At 42.0% G+C, this 19,397-nt stretch overlaps 1 protein-coding gene across 6 annotated transcripts in view; it reads right to left on the bottom strand.

Moving 5' to 3' along the window:
- Nucleotides 1-10,370: 10,370 nt before the first annotated feature.
- The window catches only part of FSTL4 (follistatin like 4), a 226,010-nt gene continuing 216,983 nt past the window's right edge, over nt 10,371-19,397 (bottom strand). For all 6 annotated transcript variants that reach the window (XM_042014623.1, XM_042014627.1, XM_042014629.1 and 3 more), the window contains 2 exons: nt 16,810-16,919; nt 10,371-13,663 (listed from right to left, as the gene is read on the bottom strand). In XM_042014623.1, the coding sequence (XP_041870557.1) occupies nt 12,961-13,663; nt 16,810-16,919 (813 nt within the window). In that variant the 3' untranslated portion in view covers nt 10,371-12,960. The remainder of the gene's footprint in view (nt 13,664-16,809; nt 16,920-19,397) is intronic.

The following is a 19,397-nucleotide window of genomic DNA, read 5'->3' as shown; positions in this document are numbered from 1 at the left end:
AAAAACTGCAGTTCTCACAGACACAGTTAAGATATTGAAGAACTTTTAGAAGTCATATTAACTCATGTTTTTGCCTACAGGCCTGGGATGCTCCCTGTAATTTCATCCCTGTCAGCAGTGAGTATGGGAGGAAGACTGATGAAGAGGCTTGATTTTTTAGGGCTTGATTTTGTGACCTTTAGGATACCCTTTCAGCACAGCTTCTGTTTTGCCATTCCTTTGGATGTGTGTGGGGCTGAAGCTGTATTTCCCTTGCCACATGTAGGAGTGACCTAACTTCCGTGCTCTGTCTTACCCTTTTTATTAAAGTTATCGTGCCATGGGACAGGGGCTGCATGCAAGACGAGTTGAGCACAAGTTGATTCTCCTTCTATCTCATTGGCTGCAGTACATAAATCTTGAAAAGTGTGCTTTGAATAGGAAAGGATACCAACTTAATGATACATTTACTCTAACTACGGCTGGGTGTGCACAGAATCCTTATGCCTGCTGCAGACTCTTCATGGTAACAGATGTTGCTCTCTGCTTATAAAGCAAGTGTATTGCATTAGCTGCCTGTAAGCAGTTTACTCTCTAGAAGATTCATAGAGTCAATTAAAATTATCTAATTATTTGTTATCTAATTTAATAGAGAAATGGTCTTGATCTTCAGATATCACACATATATTATTATATTACAAGGCAGTATGGCAGAGGTCCCTTTCTGAGCTCTGAGCTGCTACTGAACAAGAAGAGAAACTTCTACTCACACACAGACATATCTAGAGATGGGCTGCAACAGCCTTACCAGGGAGAACTCCCTGGGCTGTGGCTTTTATTTATCGATATTTTGCTGTGCATCCCTGTGCCTCGGCCTGCTCACCTGTCACCAGGCAGAGTCCTGCTGCTCCCAGCAGGCCAGCTGGCCCTGGAGAGCCCTTTGCTGGGACATCTCTGATGTGCCCCTTATCACAAGGTCCATCTCCTGCTGGGTACCTGCAGAGACTTTGCAGCACAGAGCAAAAGGAATGCTCCAAGACTAGTCCAGCCTTTGTAGGCTTAGCTGATGGATAAAATTTTATTTATTAATATTTAACTAATTGTCCTCTCCACACATAACTGACCTTCCTTCTTTCAAGCTGAAAAAGTGCCACCTCTCTCCTATTCTCACCTCAGCTTGAATTGCGGTGAAGGAGGCTGGGTCCATCACTGGCGTTGCTCCACAAACCATGCTCAGTGTGGGGTGAGAGGGGAGTAGGTTTGGGGCAGAAAGTCCCACTTGCTTGATGGGGAGAACAAGTGAGCCCTCCTCCTATTGTCATGCTAATATGTACATCTTATCCTGTAATTTTCTGAGTCATTATGACAAATGGCTCATGCTGATGTCACTCATTTCCCCAAGGATCTCTCAGCTCTCCAGCTAGCATGTAGCAAGCTGCAAACCGTATTTCAAAACGAAAAATTGCAGTTTTTTTCTGGATGTCATCCAAAGGAAAATCATGGATTTCAGGCAGAAATCAAATCAGACCACATGGAAAGATCCCCCTGAACACCCCAGACAGTCAACAGATGGTAGTTGTGACATTACGAGTCAACCTGCTCACCTGGGAACCATGGCCAGGAACAGCAGAAGTGTACATTTAAATTAAGTCTTCTGTAAAAAGCTTTTAATAAGGTAGAGCTAAAACAGCAGAAATGCCTTGCCACAGACTTTGGTGCTGTAGGAGAAATAGAGGAAAGACTATTTTTGCTGCATGGCATATCCTGCCTGCTAAATGTAACAAAAATCCATATCATCTTTGGAGAGCCACTTGATTATCTATCAATCAATCTATCTATCTATCTAATCTATGCTATTATTAAACTACACTAATGGCTTTTGCTGGCATCTACCAGGGGAACGTCCTGGAAAGGATCTTTTGAGGTTATGTTAGCTATAGTTAATATTTGCATTGTCTTAACCAGTTAATTCCATTCTGTCCCTGATTTGCTTCAGATGTTGGGGAAGTCCTGCGTTTTCTCCTTATCCCTCTCCCCATCTGACAACCACATTTATGTATCCTTAGCAAGATTCTAATGTCTTTGGTTAAGCCTGCTGGATAAATATAATTTATATAGCCTTCACTGACACTATCTTTTTCTGATGATGGAGACATGAATAACGCAGTTATGAGAGAAGCTTACTCATGGGCTACCTGTAACTCTGAGTGAGTGCCTAAATGCTACCCTGTGTTGGACCCAGGACTGACATAAACAAAAATTAATTTCCAAAACTGAGTATTTGAATGTTTGGGTAGATGTTTGCTGATTATCCAGCTTCTTTTCACCACCAAAATGTAGCTACTCATAAAAACCACATGAAAATCTGAAAATGTATATATGAAATAGCAGAAACATGGGAGGTTTTTATTAGGAAACAAAGAGTAAATATTATTTGAATAAGGATTTGCTTATATTGAGAGACAACACTTCCCCTTTGCTGCTTCTTTTTCTTTGCAGTGACTACGGTTCAGATTCATGCGTTATTTGTGAAAACACTGTCAGAAGGTGTTTTGGCTTTAATACCGCAAGAAACACAAATCCTACATTTGTAGGAGAATAGTTTGTGTTTGGCTTGGAAAAATAGCTGTACGGAAGCTGTGGTGCTGGATTTTAATGGACCTTGTTGTTAATGACAACTACTTAATATTTTGCTCGTATATTCCTTTGGGTTCATTTAAACAGCAGCTTGGCTAAGCACTGCAGAAAGACATAATATGATAAATTAAGCTAGGTCAAAGAGGAGAAATTATTTTAAATGAATACAAACATCTAATTTGTCTGGACTTTTAATGAATTGAAATGCCAATATTACTAGAGTTGACAGCATTGTATATTCCATTTAAATTCTGTACTAAACTTTCCTTATTTTTTCCTACTCCTTTTCATGTGTTTATACAATGCATCACTGTAGTGAGACTCACTCTGCTGAAGTGGAGCCAGTTTTCTTGTCCTGGGGTACCTATGGACCACCTTTGGGTTTCAGTCACACACATACACACACCCTTCCTGGTGACAGATGTGTCTTTGGGACCACCATATGCCTCATGCAGAGCAGGATCCCAGGTTTCCCCCTTGGTGCTGGAGCTCATGTGCTCCTTCAGCTTCCAGCTCCAGACACAGCTCCAGCCAGTCATAAAGTTCATTGAGCAAATATTTTTGCTTTGAGGTGAAAGGACAGCAAACTCCTGAAGATGCCATATTCCACTTTATTGATGATCTGAGAACTGGCAGCCTGGACCCAGGGCTGGGTGACTGACTGCTTTTTCTGACATTGAGTTTTCAGCAAACTCACAGCATGCTCTGGATCATCCCAGCCTTCCCAGGGAGGTGTGAAAAGAAGTGTAAATCTTTCCATCTGTCAATTCTGCCCATCAATTGTGAGGTTCTTGACAATGATCTGAGGGGTTTCATGAGTCAGTTGCGCTACACAACCAGCATCCATTAGCTGCCTCTCTCCTTCAACACCACAAATACATTATTTTCCCCTAGTGAGCCTTTCCTTCCCAGCTTGCATTAACACCATTGCCACCACAGCCCCTAATTTACTGGTCAAGGTGTGCTTTCGGTGATATTTACAGCCTGGCTTAAAAGTGTGTCTGTTTTCTGTTTGCTGCAGATGATAATTCAGGGATTTGCTTGGCTGACTCAAAGAAACACTTGGAAACCACAGACGGAGGGTTTGATTTTATTGCTGCAAGGATCTAAATAATCACAAATCACTTCTGTATCCTTGCCTGATGTGTGATGACTGTATCAGCCTCCCTCCTGCTTTGGTGGTGTTTTTAAGGATGTTTGACACAAACCTGGTTATTATTTCTAAAATATGTGCTTCATTCAGAGTCATAGAATCACATAATCATTTAGGTTGAAAAAGACTTCTAAGATCATCCAGTCCAACCATTAACCCAGCACTGCCAAGACCACCACTAAACCATGTCGCCAGGTGCCACATCTGCATGCTTTTTCAGTCCCTCCAGGGACAGCATATTCCCAGTTTCTCTGGGCACCCTATGCCAGTTCCTTGCCACCCTCACAGGTGGTTATTTCTTCCTAATAACTAATCTAACCCTGCCCTCTGTTTGTTGGAAGCAATTCCCCCTTGTAGCATGTTAGGAGTCAGCCTGTAGCTGAAACTGCAGTAATTAAAGCAGCACCTTCCCTGCTGCCCTTTTTCCTCCCACACTTGCCCTCTGGTACATCTGGAAAACTGGTGGATGAAGTGCTGTGTCCTTTGCATGATAGCTGTTACTACCAGACATTTTTGTCCTGCTAACTTACAAGTGCTGTCACAGAACGTTGTAAGAGCTGTAGGTATAGGGTGTTTGTTAGAGCATCCCAATATCCCTGAGCCCCCAGGGCCTCAAACAGGAGAAAACAAGTGAACTGTGCTCGTTGACCATTAACACAAATTGACTGTTACTTGTGCTGATGTTTTCAGCATAATTCATTGCAGCTTGAACTTGTTGACTATCTGCATAATTTCTCCTTGAATAATTTTACTGCCATATGGGATGCTGCAGAGCTTGAGCTGCTGGCTCTTCACACAACCCCTCCACACATTAACGAGTCTCAGTTGACGAGTGGTGAACAGCAACCTCTGCATCCCTGGGATGAAACCCATGGTTTCTGCTGATGTGCTTCAAGGAGGGATGGTTTTTAACCTCCAACCTGTTTTGAGAAGAACTCAGAAGTGGTGATGGTCCTGCTGACACAGACCCTGTGCTCCCACATGCACCTCTGTGGGGTTCAAGGCTCTCCGGACCTTGGGGCAGGGCACACAGAACTGCCTGTGCTGGTGAAAGGAGTTTTTGGGATACAAAGAGGATTTCAGCCTCCAAAGTTGTCAAGTTGGGTGTTCTCATCAACACTGATTTGTGCTTCTAAAGTAAAATACTGCTCAAGAAAATGAGCCAGCTTAACCTTGTTATACAGGGAAACCAGAAATTTTTCCAAAAGGTCCTGTCCTTTACCACTTAGCCTTAACGCAAAACATAACCTCTAGCAGTATCTGCTGCAGTTAATATTGTTGATAAGCTAGGCTGTGTTTCAACCCAGATTTCATATCTTAATTAAATGGAATTTGTTTCAGCAAATAGTGCTTGTCAAAATTTTTTGCCTTAGGACTATTACAAAGATGCTATTAGACATTTTGACAATTAGCAATCTGTGTCTCAGCATTACAATAGCTCCATGTAAAGACAGACTAATTTTTCCCAGACAAAAATTATAATTATAAATTAAATACACAGACATGTCCAGCTAATCTTAAATATAAACCCACAGAGCAGTAGTACAATATGCTTGAGAACACTGGGAGCTCATCTAGTTCAGCCCTATTGCTTTTAGGAGAAGCTCTGACACCAGAACGAGCTGTAGAGGGACCAGTGCTAGGAATGGTGATAGCTGGTTGCACCGGGGAAAGTTTAGATTGGATGGTAGGGAAAATTTCTTAATGGAAAGGGTTGTCAAGCCCTGGAAGAGGCTGCCCAAGGCAGTGGTGGAGACACCATTCCTGGAGGGATTTAACAGACATTTAGATGTGGCACTTAAGGATACGGTTTAGTGGTGGCAGAGTGGAGGAATGGTTGGGCTTGATGTTCTATCTGCCCTATTGGTGTTAGAAATTGCTACCCCTGGGGGTTTTTGCCAGTGTGGTCCACATGTGAGGGAAGAAAGGGCAATGCCAAACCCTTTTCATGTGAATGCATCCCGTTCCTCCATTAAAAAAATAGAAAATAGGGAAAAATGAAGATATGAAAAATAAATTTAAAAAATCACATTGAGAGTTTTAAGGCTTGAGAAAATACCTTGCTTTGAGAGAATAAAATATACTTAACAAATCATAAACAAGCTAATGTATCTAGTGGACTGAAATAATTTTACTGAGAGAAAATACTGAGTAATTTTGGCTGTGGGACAAGGCTGGCATCCTATGTGCTAATGATAGGATGCCAGAGCCAGCCAGCTTCAAAGCTGAAGTTGTGTTTTACACAGACCTGACGTTGTGCTGTGCAAGCTTGGGAACGGGAAAAGTGCTGAGGGAGCAGGACTGGCTGGCACTTGCTGTCTGAGCCAGTGCAGGACACCTTCCTGGAGGAGCTCAGCTGTGCTTGACACAGCACGCGATGCTGTCTGCACTGGGGTTTGATGTGCTGATGGGCTGGATAAAGACAGCAAGCTGAAGCTGAGCTGTCTGGCAGGAAAGGGACCATTTCAGAACAGTCACTAGGAAGAAAGGGGTGAGGAGAGGGTTGCCCAGAGAAGTTTTGGGTGCCCCATCAGGGCCAGGCTGGACAGGGCTTGGAGGAATCTTTTCTAGTGGAAGGTGTCCTTGCCTGTGGCATGGGATTGGAATGAGATGAGCTTTAAGGTCCCTTCCAGCCCAAATCATACTATGATTCTATGATAATAAGCCAGTAGTTAGGCTCTCTTTGTGGTCCATCAACTCTTGAGACATCAACATCTTTGACACTGTATTTTAAAGTAATTATGTTGGACTCAGTGTGAAACTAAGAGTGAAACCCAATGCGACACTCCAAATACAGATAAATATAACACAGCAGCTCACATGGAACAGTCTGCAAAATAGGGCTGATTTCCAGCTGTGGAAAATTCATTGTTAATGGTCAGAACAGCTTCGACAGATACAGGAGGTGCTGGCCTGCAGGAGCAGCTGTGCCGAATAGGATGAGGATTAAAAGTAGGAAATAGTACAGTTGTTCAAAAACCCCTACCACCCCAAATTCCTAGCCATGCCTTATTTAAAGAAGAAAAGGGAGATGCCAGACTGGTTCTCCTGCCTGACCCAGCTCGGCTCAGGCTTTGCCAGCCCCCAAGCAAATCCTCTGCAGAAATGATGAGCTTTCCTCCACAGAAACTCCAGTTTGTGAAAGCCCATTAACGTTGAGTTTACTGTAGCCTTAAATAAAACATTAAAAACTCTCCCTCTGCAATACTCCTTGCAGTAAAGAAAACTCCTCTCCAGATAACTCCACGCCCTGCTCTTCCATGACTACAGGTGATTGCAGTGCCAGCTGTGTCTATACTCTCTTCTAATTAAAGAGTAGCTGAAGAGCGCACAGCTCCAGGGCTGGGCATCCAATGGCGCAGGAGCGACGTGGTCATTGGGCCATACATGGCATTACCCGTGTCCAACAGTGGGAGAAACCTGTGCTGAGAACGGGAGCTACACTTCTGGAAATGCCAGTGGTCTGACCTTTGCAAATTGGGATGGGCTGCTCATTTGATTTAGTCCTTGTCTTGTTTACGAGGCACAGCTGGCTCTCTGTTCTCGCTGTGCTCACTGCCTTAATCTGATGGCTTTGGACAAGTGTCAAAGACACCATAGACTGCCAAGGGTTAGTGCTGAAGTGCTTAATTAAACAAGCCTCTGGGATGTGGGATTTGCTTGGTAGAAGCACCACAGCAGAACTCTTTTTTTAAAAATTTTTTTCTTCTAAAGTTAGTATTGTGAACTGGAAAAATTTTTTTTTTCTTTTTCATGCGTTTTGTTTTCAGCTACAAGCATTTGGAAAATAAGACCCATAATCCCCGTATTTCCTAAACTCAAGATAAGACATGCAAGAGCCTTTTGTGCCACTGAGTTTTCATCTTTTCTCATGAATTTCAGGAATAAGGGACAAATAAAATCACAAGGGAAAAAACCCCAAAGGTAGAGAGCTTCTTTAGTAGCCAGTCACGTCTGTGAGGAATGTAAGTCACCTAAGCATCGTGTGCCAAGGCACCGAGGGTCATTAACACTGCTACATCTTCCCCCTGGGCTGCATGGTGATGACCTTTTGCTGCCACGGAACTGAGTTATGGGCATTAATTCAGCTGGTGCAGAGAGTAGATTGGGCCAAGAACTTAACAAGTTGCACTGGTCCTGCCCAAACCATCCTGCTCTGCCTGTACAGGCTGTAAATCTCACCCCAGTGTACTGGGAAGTCAGGGGGTTCAGAATTGAGGGTATTTTGGCCAATGCATTAAGCTGGGCTACACAGCCAGCTCACATTGCACGGGATAAAAAAATAAATGAATAATGTCAGGTCTGTCAGCCCCTTCATCAGATGGCCCCAGCCCAAGCTCAGCTCAGCCCCCATCACTTGTGCATGACCCCCAGGTCAGCACCTTTGCATTTTCGGGGCATCCTGATTCCTAGCAGATGTGAATAGATGTAAGATTCCTGCCTGCCTGTCACTGTTTTCAGGCTTATTAAAAAAATCTTTATAGACTTGCTATCTTATTCTTTTAGAAACAAGAGTTAAAAATCCAACCAAACTAACCCCCAGCCCTCTTGTTGGAGGCAGGTTAAAAAAGGGTGACATTTCAGGTGTGTTTTTCCTCCACTAGCAGAGAGGAGCAGTCCATTCCTGGGCTTGCACTGCTTGGCTGGGAATTTGTCTGGTCTTCAACACCACACACAATCACACCATCTCATGTGTGAAAGAAACACATGAGTCTTCCTGGTCTCCAGATGGAGAGATTTCCCTGTGTTTTATTTCAGTCTACTTCCAAAAGTCAACAAGGAAAGAAAAGAAAAGAAAAAAAATCTCTTGCTGTAGAAGCAGTTGGCAGCAGTGGGACACCACAGTGATGGGCAGGAGTTGTGCCCACATCATGTCTGGAGTGCCTTGTGCTGCAGATGCACAAAGGGTGAAATGTGTGAAATGTGGATTGTGCATGCTCCATCACTGGATGTGCTCAAGGCCAGGTTGGAAGGGGCTTGCAGCAACCTGGTCTAGTGGAAGGTGTCCCTGCCCGTGGTAGGGCTTGAAACGAGATGAACTTAAAGTCTCCTCCAACCCAAACCATTCTCTGATGATTAACTCTAGAAACAGCAGCTGCTGGTACCAGTTGTGGAAGTCCATGGCTGGCAGAGGAGATGCACTTGTGTAGGTTGGAGGTGAGGGTTGCCAGGCAGGGGGAAATGAGCTCTAGTGAGCAAATAGCAGCACTGAAAGTGCCAATTGTAACACTGATCTCCGTTTCCCATAACTTAACCATACTATAGGGGCTTTTTTTTTTTCTTTGCTTTGTTGGCCGATGAGAAAATGTTCAAAGCAGTGAGTCAGATGATCAGTGCAGGTTTCAGATGGGAAGCAGAGTGGGAATTGTAATCCAATACAGAAAGCCAGTGCTGCTGCTTGCCTTGCAGAATGCACTTCATTGAGAAAAGCAGGATTTACCCCCAGGTTTTCTAAGAAAACAATTATCTGAGGATGAGGTGGTGAATAATAAGAGTACATGGCAGATGGGGAAATCTCTGGGTCCTAGGGGTTCAGTGAAGGGTAACAGCTATACCTGTTACCCAAGAGATGGTCACAAAGCCTGATACAGGGAGGGACAAAGGGGATCTTAGGGAAAAAAATACAAAGGCATTATGGCATGCCCACATCTTTTATGAATAGATTATTGCACACATGTCTCCCCAGCCTCTGTTCCTGTGTTCCTGTTCATTTTGTTGACCTGCTGTAGGGTCATACAGGGAATTAGCCATTAATCTCCTTACAGAATTGAGATCTTGACCTTTTTATCTGTTTTACACAGCACCCAGCACACTACCAGGCACTCTGGCAATTAAGACCTGATCATGGTATAAATCAAGTAAGTAAGTACCTGTCAACAGGTCATCAGGACTGGTGTTCCTCTTGGGCAAAGCTGTGTTCATGGAGGTCAATCCAGCAAAACGGGCCAAGGCCTTCAACAGCCTCTCATGAAGGCTCTTTTGCAGGGGGGACTGACCCACACTGCCAGTTCCTATCTCCCACCCATTCTGCAGACAAGCCCACCAAAATACTTTGGTACTTTAGTTGATTTTTTTTTTAGTGGTATAAAAAAATAAAGTATTTAATGATAAGAATACATTAACTTTCACAGATTCCAAAGAAGGGACTTGTGAGTTTTGCTTCCAGTTTAAAAGTGGTTGGTTTCTGAACAGGCACTTCCATTCAGAAAGTGAAAATATTGAGGGAAATACTAAGACAAACCAGTATTTCCATCATACTGCTGTTTAACCTCAGTGATGAATGGCAAATGCATCTGATCTTTGCATTGGAGACTTATTTTTCCCATGATTCTAGTGTCAGAACACCCTGACATATGAGTGTATAGGATAATGAAAAGGTCATTAATTCAATTTAGATCAATTTCAGTTAATCATCATGATTAATTAGTAATTTATTAACTAGGAATTAAGTGTGAATTGGTGGAAAACCAAAAGGATAGGGGAAGAAACTGCCCACAAGGAAATATAGTCTCTTTTTGACAGTTGAAAGGCAAATATCAGTTTAAACATTTTTTTGAGTGTATATAAAATTTCTGTGTCATAAAAAAAAATAAAATCAGAGTAACAAATGTGCAGCACTTTAATGTCAGATTTGACTGTCATTGGAACTGTTCACAAGTAGTGTGGACAATCTAAATTATACTTCATTTTCTAAGTATGATATATAACCATTAGGATAATTTAGAAAAACACATCACCAGAACTTGGGCAGGAAAGGGAATAAAGGGAACATCTTTGGAAGGTCCAAGTGGGATTTTTTCAAGTGAACGCTATTCCAATATTTTGCAACAAACAGGAAAAAGTGAGGTCTGTTACACATCTTTCACAGCCTATATATAAACCAGCCTCAAGAATATTTACCTGAACAGATATATACAGGGATTTTTTTTTTAATATTCTTAAAAAAGTAATATTTGCTTGATCTATGACACAATGAATGTCTCTACAGGGAAAACTTACCATAATAAAATACTCAAGAAGTCATAAAAGGTAACACGAAAGCAGTGTTTGGCCTTGGTAAAACACATCTAGGATGGCTGCAATGTATGGATACAGCTTTGTTCAAGAAAGGAGCTGTGCATATTTAAAGGTACTTACAAAGCTGGTCTTCTCCTTTCTTTGACATGGAATATGTTTCCTAATGGGATGAGTACAAAATCATGGACACCATGCATTGCTAAAGGAAGGCTATGCCCATCTGTTTCACATGTCTGTGTTGCAATGATGGAAGAGTCTCTTCTAACCCCTATGGCTCGTAAGTGAAAGAAATGTAGGATTCAGCATATGGGTGTTGAAGGACAATTTCAAGGACTTCACGTTTAATGAATTCATAGGATTCAGCTCCCCTCCTTCGTCTGTCAGAACAGATTTTTATATTCTCTATAGAACTGAAATGGTTTAAAATACCTCAGGTCTACAGCCATGCTAAAATGCTGCTCTTCTGATAAAGTTAAACATTTAAAGCAAAGACTGTCAGTGTTATTCTGAATTCTTCTTGCTTAAAATCCCTCTGTGTGTGTTGTGAAATGGGTGACTTAAAGTATCTGTGGAGGAAAATGATTACAACACCACTACCTATCACTGTATGCGTTCAAGGGCAGCTTTCTACAGACTCTGGGCAACAAGGTCCTCGGCAAACCATGCTGGGTCTTTCCAGAGGCCAATGGGTGGCTCCAATGCTACTGATATTTACCTGCAGAGAGCTTTCACCCACCTCAAGACCCCATTTTTCAAGTGGTGGTTACAACTGCTCGGATGGCACCACTTCCCTGGCTCTGCTGTCACAGTGGCTTTTGCCTTCATTACGTCATGGTGATGGAAAAAGAAAGTTAGAAGAATGCAACTAGAAAAGTTTTTATATCTTCCAAGTGTGCAAATAAATGGCTGTATGTTTTTATGGGAACTTGACTGAAATTTCTCAATGCCAGCTGTTGCATTCTTGGATAATTCAGCTGCTTTTACATGAATGTCTTTGCTCATAACTAAAAGATAATTGACTATAAACAAGTGTACTATAAACAGAAAGGGGAAAAAACCACAAAGAAAAATTGTTTCCTGGTATTTCTGAAAATAAATAGGCAAATTAAGGCTATGACTAGAAAATTAGTGAGTTTTCTATTAAAAATAACCTCTGTTATTTTAAGAAAAACCAAGTGATTTCAGTGCTCCTAAATGTTTAATGAGAGTAACCAATGATTTCTAGAAGTGTTGCTGTCTTCTGTGGGAATAACCATAACTAATTCTCTGCCTCCAAAGAGTAGATTTTGCATATTGTGCCCAAACTGACCATACTCAGGAGCTGTTGAAAGACTAATGCCACCTTCTCAATAAAATTGTTTACATAAACTCTGACCCCCCATCAGTATTTTCTGGCTTCTACCCAGGCCTGGATGGGTAATGGCCTGGATATTTCATGGCAAATTTCTCAAATACAATCACACAAATATGCACTGGAAGAGGGTGGACTCAACCCATTGCCTTCAGTAGGACCAAGAGCAAAATGAAGCGCAGAAGCAAGCGAGCTGACAGTTACTATTTCTGTGATGCCTCCTTCTGAAATCACATCTGCGAATCCTCCCAAAGCCATCCTGCAGAGAAAACTGATCAGTTTTCATTAAATCATTCTCCTAGGTTTCTCTGGGTTGAAAACTGTTCTGATGTTTAGTTCCCCTCATCATCCAAAGGTGAATATTCATTGCAGTCCTCGCTGCTGCAGTCACCCTGTGCTGGGGTGGGGTAGTCAGTGCAGCCAACAGGCAAGGGATACAGGGAAGAAAACTGATGCTTGGACATAACATAAAAGCTCCTCAGTATGGAAAGTCAAAATCTGTTTTGTTCTACAGAATCACTAGGTTTCGTGGCTTATATGATATCTCAGTGGAGATATTATTCACTTCCCAGCATTTTTCTCATAACCACAAATCACACCCACAAATGAAAAATATCCCTTCAAAACCACTTCCTATTAGCAGAGCATACCTTATATTATAAAACTTGCAAGTAGACCAGTGTTGTACCATGAAGCCTATACAGGGATTTTTTGTCTTTTTTTGTTTTCCCAGTGTAAAAATGTACAATGCTACTGCTCATTTGCTGCAGTGTAAAGGTCCAACTGGTCCTTGCCTGCTGAAGGCCCCACTGCTACTACACTTTCATACCTCCCCAACCCAGACCACTGTGTTACCCCTCCTTATACCTGAAACCTCACAGCGTAATGTATTTTGCCTCCCATTTATAACAAACAATGAATCTTTAGCTGGTGTAATGAGATACTGTCCAAATAATCCACTGTCTTTCATAATTCTGTTGTAGCTGCTCCAGGGCCAGTCTTTGGATGTGATAGGGTCCTTTAAATTCTTCAGTACATTCATTCTCCCTGTTGACAGCTCTACAAAAAGCACATCTGTTTGCAAATGTGAAGTAGCATATATATAGTACTGATTGCCATCAGTGAAAGAGGGTTGAAATGTCAGATCAGATACACGTATGTTTGTTTTCAAGTCATAAATCAACTTGATTTCCCCTCGGACAGTTAGAGCCTGGACTCTGATCCTGCCACTGCCTTCATCTGCACTGACCAGGTACTGTCCGTCAGGTGACACGTGGGGTGTGCCCGACACATCACCGTTGGGGCCAATGACGGTGTCGGTGACACTGTCGATGACGAGCTGCAGTGACGCGGCCACCGAGCGGTTCCTCCTGCACTGCACGAAGTAGTAGCCACCCAGGTGTGTGTACGCCATGGCCTGTGGCACGCAGCTGTGGGCTTTGAGGTTGATGGTCTTGATGTGAGTCACGGTTTCCAGGTCAATCTTGTGAACCGCATGTTTTGACTGGTTAAAAATGAAGCCAAACCTGAAACAGAAAACAAGACACTGAAGTCACCTCTGCGGACATGGTTACATGCTTGAGCAAAGTCAGCAGAATCGGAAAGCTTTTATTCTGTTGGTTTTGGAAGCATGTGCAATAATGCTGTCTCTTTTTGTAAGAAATGTCTTGTTTTAGTGCTTCTAAAACACCCTAGAATGAGGGATATATTTCAGTTCAAATTAGCAACCTGATCCTGGAAATTCGAATATGTGCTTAGCTGTTTGAATCTTTAAAAGCTGAAATCTTTTATTGGGAAGACCAGTTTACTATAGAAATGATATCAAGGTTTGGGTGTTCAGTAGGCTAACACTGACCAGGTTTGTATTTAATCTGTCTGAGATTGCAGTCATGAAATTCAATATATACTCAAGCCTTCAATCTCAAAATAGAAAAGCATTCAAAATAAAGCATATTGCTGCCAGGTTGGGGCCAGAGAGTACCTCTATATAATAAATATGGCTGTGTACAATATAATGTATAACCACTGAATGAAGACCATGTCTAACCTCATCTCTTAACTGACAGCACCAGAGGGAAGCTGTGGTGTGTGTTTGGTACCCGTGGTGCCTGGGAACCACTGCAGGAGATGGCAAGGCTGAAGTGCAGACCAGACTCTCAAACACCATCCTGCCAGCCCAGGGAAGGTGTAAAACATTTCTTGAGGAACATAACCAGGGTGCCCTGAAGATAAGGGGTCTTTATTTTCTGTCTCAAGACAAGGCAAAAGACAGTGAGCAGAGAATAAATGTTCTGTAAAAGATATATGCTACAGCACATCTGACCTTTGCTGAAGACAAGAAAAGGTCAAGAATAGCGAAGAAAGGTTTCTACTTAATTTGAGAGGGAGCCCTTAGAAACAGCCTGTTTGTGTTCCCCTGGATTCACAGGTCACTGACACCGACTTACAAAAACTAATTTTACATGGAGTATTTTTTCATCCGTTCAATGTAGACAGAAGGAAATTAAGTGAGTGCTTAGTGTTGTATCTCTTCCGCAAAAGATGTAAAATTGCCTTGTGAAATGTGGAGGACAACATGCTTGTGTGCAGATAATACATATTTTGCTTGAAACACTAGGTTTATTTCTTTATTCTTAATCCATCTGTCAGTGAGACACTCAGCAACGATTTAACTTCTAAAGAATGAGCCACTGTAGTGTGTGATCCCATGAAAATCACTGGGCTAAGCTTTTCATCTCCCCATTATACTCACATCCATTAGAGACTTCACAAAGTATCTGCAGTGGAAAGTCGTAGCACACTGTGTGTGTAGAAATCAGATATGACACTTGTATTTCTCCTGGATGAATGCATTTTAAGTACACTTTAAAAAGTGCCTTCCCTTACAGCTTTTTTTTCCCCAAGACTTCCTTAATACTTGGCCAAATGCCTGAAGAAGTTAAGAAATGGTTTTATCATAAACTTTCATTTAAAGAAGTGGGTCAGGATATATTTTATGCGCCCACAGTTGCAGAAGAGGCTCATCCCTCGCATGAAATCTGTGATCTGAAATCTCAAAGCAAACCTTACACTTAAGAGAGTTCTAAATAGACAACAGTCTACCCTTGGAACTAATAAAAATGGATGCATTTCTAGATATCCATCTGAAATAAGAGGTAGCTGAAATACATATGCAGGAATATTTGCATACAAATATTACGTGGCTCATGGAAGAAATTACTTAAATGTTCACCTTCCTGGGAAATGCTGGTACTGCCATTTATTGTTTCTGAGTGGAGAATTTAGAACATCATCTCAATGAATCTCATTAGCCTGCAAAAAGTTATTTTTCTGTGCTGAGGGTGAGAGAGAACAGACGATGATCTGTCCCTGAACAAATGCAATAGCAAATAAGGCACAGCATTTGCAGCTTTGCACATGGAAAACTATAGACAATAATCCATATTTATTATTTCAGCTAACTAATCACACTGCAGCAAAAGGACAATTAAATAAACAAAAAAGTGTAACTGTTCCACCTTCCTGTCTTTGAATGCAATTCTCACCTTCTCAGCCCAGGCTTTAACATTCAGCAGAGTCATCTACCTCCTGGCACTACTATTAGTCACAATGAAATTGTGAAAGAAAACTGGAAATATGAAGCAGAGAGAAATTACAAATGACAGCCATGAGGCATGCATCATTATTTTGTGTTTCAGCAGGCAAAGTTATTTATTTTGGAACAGATTCAACATATAATCATTTAAGTGTAACCCCTCTCTCTTGGTGTTTCCTGCAGGAAACCTAAGATGACTGTAAGGAGTTACATTATGTTTTTGGAGTGTTTAACTTAGTTAAACTATATAGAGGACAGAAGATGGTTAAACAGTTGTTATGTTGTAACATGGACAGAATTTTGATAATGTTAATGGGAGGCTTCCTCTGCCTGCTGGGAAGCAGCCAGTATTACTCCAGGTTATTAGTATGTTAGTTACACAACCTCATTAACCACTACATCACATTTAAAACTGATGGTTCATGGAGTTGTTTGTTTGGTTTTTTTTTTTTTTTATGTGCAGTGCATACAATTTTTCTGCTCCAACCATACATCCCATGCAGAGATCCAATACTTGAACAAGTTGGAAATGTGGAAGAAACACACCTTGTGCTTCAGGCAGAGTACACTTTTACCACTTCAAGCAATATATCCTTGACACGGGTTTCTGCCCAGATCCATAATGGTTTTCTGGCAAGGAAGGTGATTTTTGGGCCATCAAATTCCTGGCACAAGGAAGCCAGGGCAGTGTGCCATAAGCTGCAAGGAGGGAAGGCTGACCAAGGTGAGATGTGAATGCTCATGTATGGTCTAAGGGAAGTCCAGGATTGTTTCTTGCTCTTTTATTGATTAGCTGAATAACTACTGGCAATTTCCTCAACCACTTCTCCATTTCATCATTTCATGTGTGAACATGGGGATAAACATAGTTAAGATTCCTTTCCTTCCTTCCTTCCTTCCTTTCCTTCCTTCCTTCCTTCCTTCCTTCCTTCCTTCCTTCCTTCCTTCCTTCCTTCCTTCCTTCCTTCCTTCCTTCCTTCCTCCCTCCCTCCCTCCCTTTATATCTGTACAGTCCTTTAAGGTGATGAGAAAGGAGCAGCATGGTCACCATTATTATTCATTAAAATAATTTCTCACCTAACATGATTAATAATAAGATTTGTAGGTGGTATAAAAAAATCATCCACTCCTTCAAAGGGTGTGCGGATAACACGTGGATTCTCCCCTGTGCTCGCCTCTGGAATTACCTACAATAAATACACACAAGGTTGAGCACAGGATAAGCACTGAGTAAGGCAGAAAGGTAAATACAGATTACATGCACGGTACCGAGTGGCTCTTTCCAGGATGTAGTAGACTCAAATTGATTAATGACTTCAAAACACTGTTTGGTGTAGTTGTCTTCAAAAGGTGTGCTAGCAAATAGTATTTGGGGCTTGACATTTGTAAGGTAAGTACACAACTTGACTTTCATAAGTTGTTTACATCTTGAGAAAGAGCAGTCAACAGGAACTGAAGCTGTATGACAACACTAGGACCATAATAATTTATCCCTCACTGTCTAAAGTAAACATTTACTTCATGGTAATATTTATTAATCTCACATAAATGCACAGTGATAATTTACCACCCTGAAGGATCAAACACTAACTCACAGCAGTTAATTATCACTTTGAAGGAGAGAAACTGTTCATCCATCGATATAAAGTCCAGGGAGGAGTGGAGAAGCGCCCTTTGGCTGTCCCCTGGTCCTGTCCTCCAGCACAGCACACATCTCCATGGACAGGGGAACTCAGCTCCTCCACTGCTCCGGAAAGGAAAAGTTTTCAAAAATTAAAATGTTAAACACTTGAATTGTTTGCTGGGTCCAAGATGACTTTAGTCCATTCATTAGGACCTTCTGCTGCTCCAATATGCAGCAGTCATTGCTTTGAATTTACAGCTACATAATTCATTAAAGATATACTAAACCCCTAAAAAGTTTAGACAGACAGCTGTTCTGGTCATGCCATTTAGATTTCTTCCAATTAGATTGCTCAAGAAGGATGCCCACCCTTGCACAGTGCTTTCGAGAGGCCAGATATTTGCTTCCAACTAGTCAGTAATGGCCAAACAACAGCATCCCATTAGCTGGTTGCACAGGCAGTTTGATAAATCCCTGACTTCCAGAGAATGAGTGGAAATTTAGATCAACTTCTGCAGCAGCATCTTTGTAAAAAAAAATATTTTACTGCATCTGTGCAACCAAACACTGCAGGTTTTAAGAAGGAACTTTGCCCAATTAGCTACTGCCCACCTTTTGGGAAAAAAAGTCAGAAAAAATAAAGGATCTGCTGATGCTAATCTCATCTCTATGTGTGTAACTGCACATCATAAAGATAACAGAAAGGACTATCTGAGACTTGGAGCCTTCTAACAAGTTTCCAGCTGTGCAGATGGTGTGTTCTTCCTAATAATGACATGCTTGGGCCATCTCTCCTTTAATTACAGAAACTTCTCACAGCTGGATGGAAGAAATTAAGTCAGAAAGGGTAAAGAGGGCCCATTTTGTCTCCTTATACCCGGTACAGGAAATTCGCATCCCCAGGTGAGACAACCTGGTGCTGCTGCCCTGGAAACCTTCATTTATTTGCCTCCATTCTGGTTTTGGCATCTTTTCCTGAAATAGCCCATGATGAGTAGCTGGTCCAGTCTTTATTATTGACAGCACTGGATGGAGCATGTGGATGGTGGGGATGGCTCATCTGGTCTTCATGGGGCAGCATCTCCAGAGGCAGCCTTGGGTAGCCCCACAACTAATGTAGATTCCAATTTGTTGGTTTTTAGGTCAGAAAACACAGCCCCCCTTCTTCTCTGCCTGCTGGGGAATGCTTTAATGTAGACTTACCAGCAAACACTTCTGGCAGAAGGAATATTCACATGACACCTGTTTCCAGAAAGGTTGGGCAGCAAGTGCCAGAAAACAACTACCAGAGAAGGGGATGTCTGTATTGATCAAATCATGTCAACTTTGTCATACAACATAGAGCAGTAGCAAAATGCCCCACTAGATGACTACTCTCCATGTTCTCTGTACTGTCAATAGAAGAGTAAATCTGCCAAGGTCATCTGGAAGTGGAAGCTAATTTAGTTATCCAAACTCATGTGTAGTGCTGTGTCCCAATATCACTGTGGGTCTGATGGTGCTGAGCATGGAGGAGCTCCAGGGATATCACTGGCACCCCTGTAGTGGAATCACTAACACCCAGTAACACAATTTGTCCCCCAGGTTTTACTTCTGATGGTTTGGTTTTTTTTCATACCCTAGAGAGCCCCTTTTTACATTTTACTGTGAGAGAATCACAGAATCACAGAATTGTTAAGGATTGAAAAGCCTTCAAAGATCATTGAGTCCAACTATTTCCCCAGCACTGCCAAGCCCACTCCTGAACTATGTCCCCAAGTGCCACATCTACATGTCTTTTCAATCCTTCCAGGGACAGTGACTCCACCACTGCCCGTGGCATCCTGTTCCAGGGCTTGACAAAGTTATCAGTGAAGAAATTTTTCCTAATACCAACCTAAACCTCCCCTGGCATAACTTTTGGTCATTTCCTCTTCTCCTATAACTTGTTACATGGGAGAAGAGACTGACTTCTACCTGGCTCCAACCTCCCTTCAGGGAACTGTAGAGACTGATAAGGTCTCCCCTGAACTCCCTCAGCTGCTCCTCATCAGACTTGTGC

The sequence above is a fragment of the Corvus kubaryi genome, unplaced genomic scaffold (genome assembly GCF_017639235.1).
Source record: "Corvus kubaryi isolate FWS band 111438036 unplaced genomic scaffold, C.kubaryi_AGA036_p1.0 split2-37374, whole genome shotgun sequence".
Classification (NCBI taxonomy): domain Eukaryota; kingdom Metazoa; phylum Chordata; class Aves; order Passeriformes; family Corvidae; genus Corvus; species Corvus kubaryi.
Note: the sequence above shows the minus strand (reverse complement) of the source record. Positions and strands in the feature narration are given on the sequence as shown.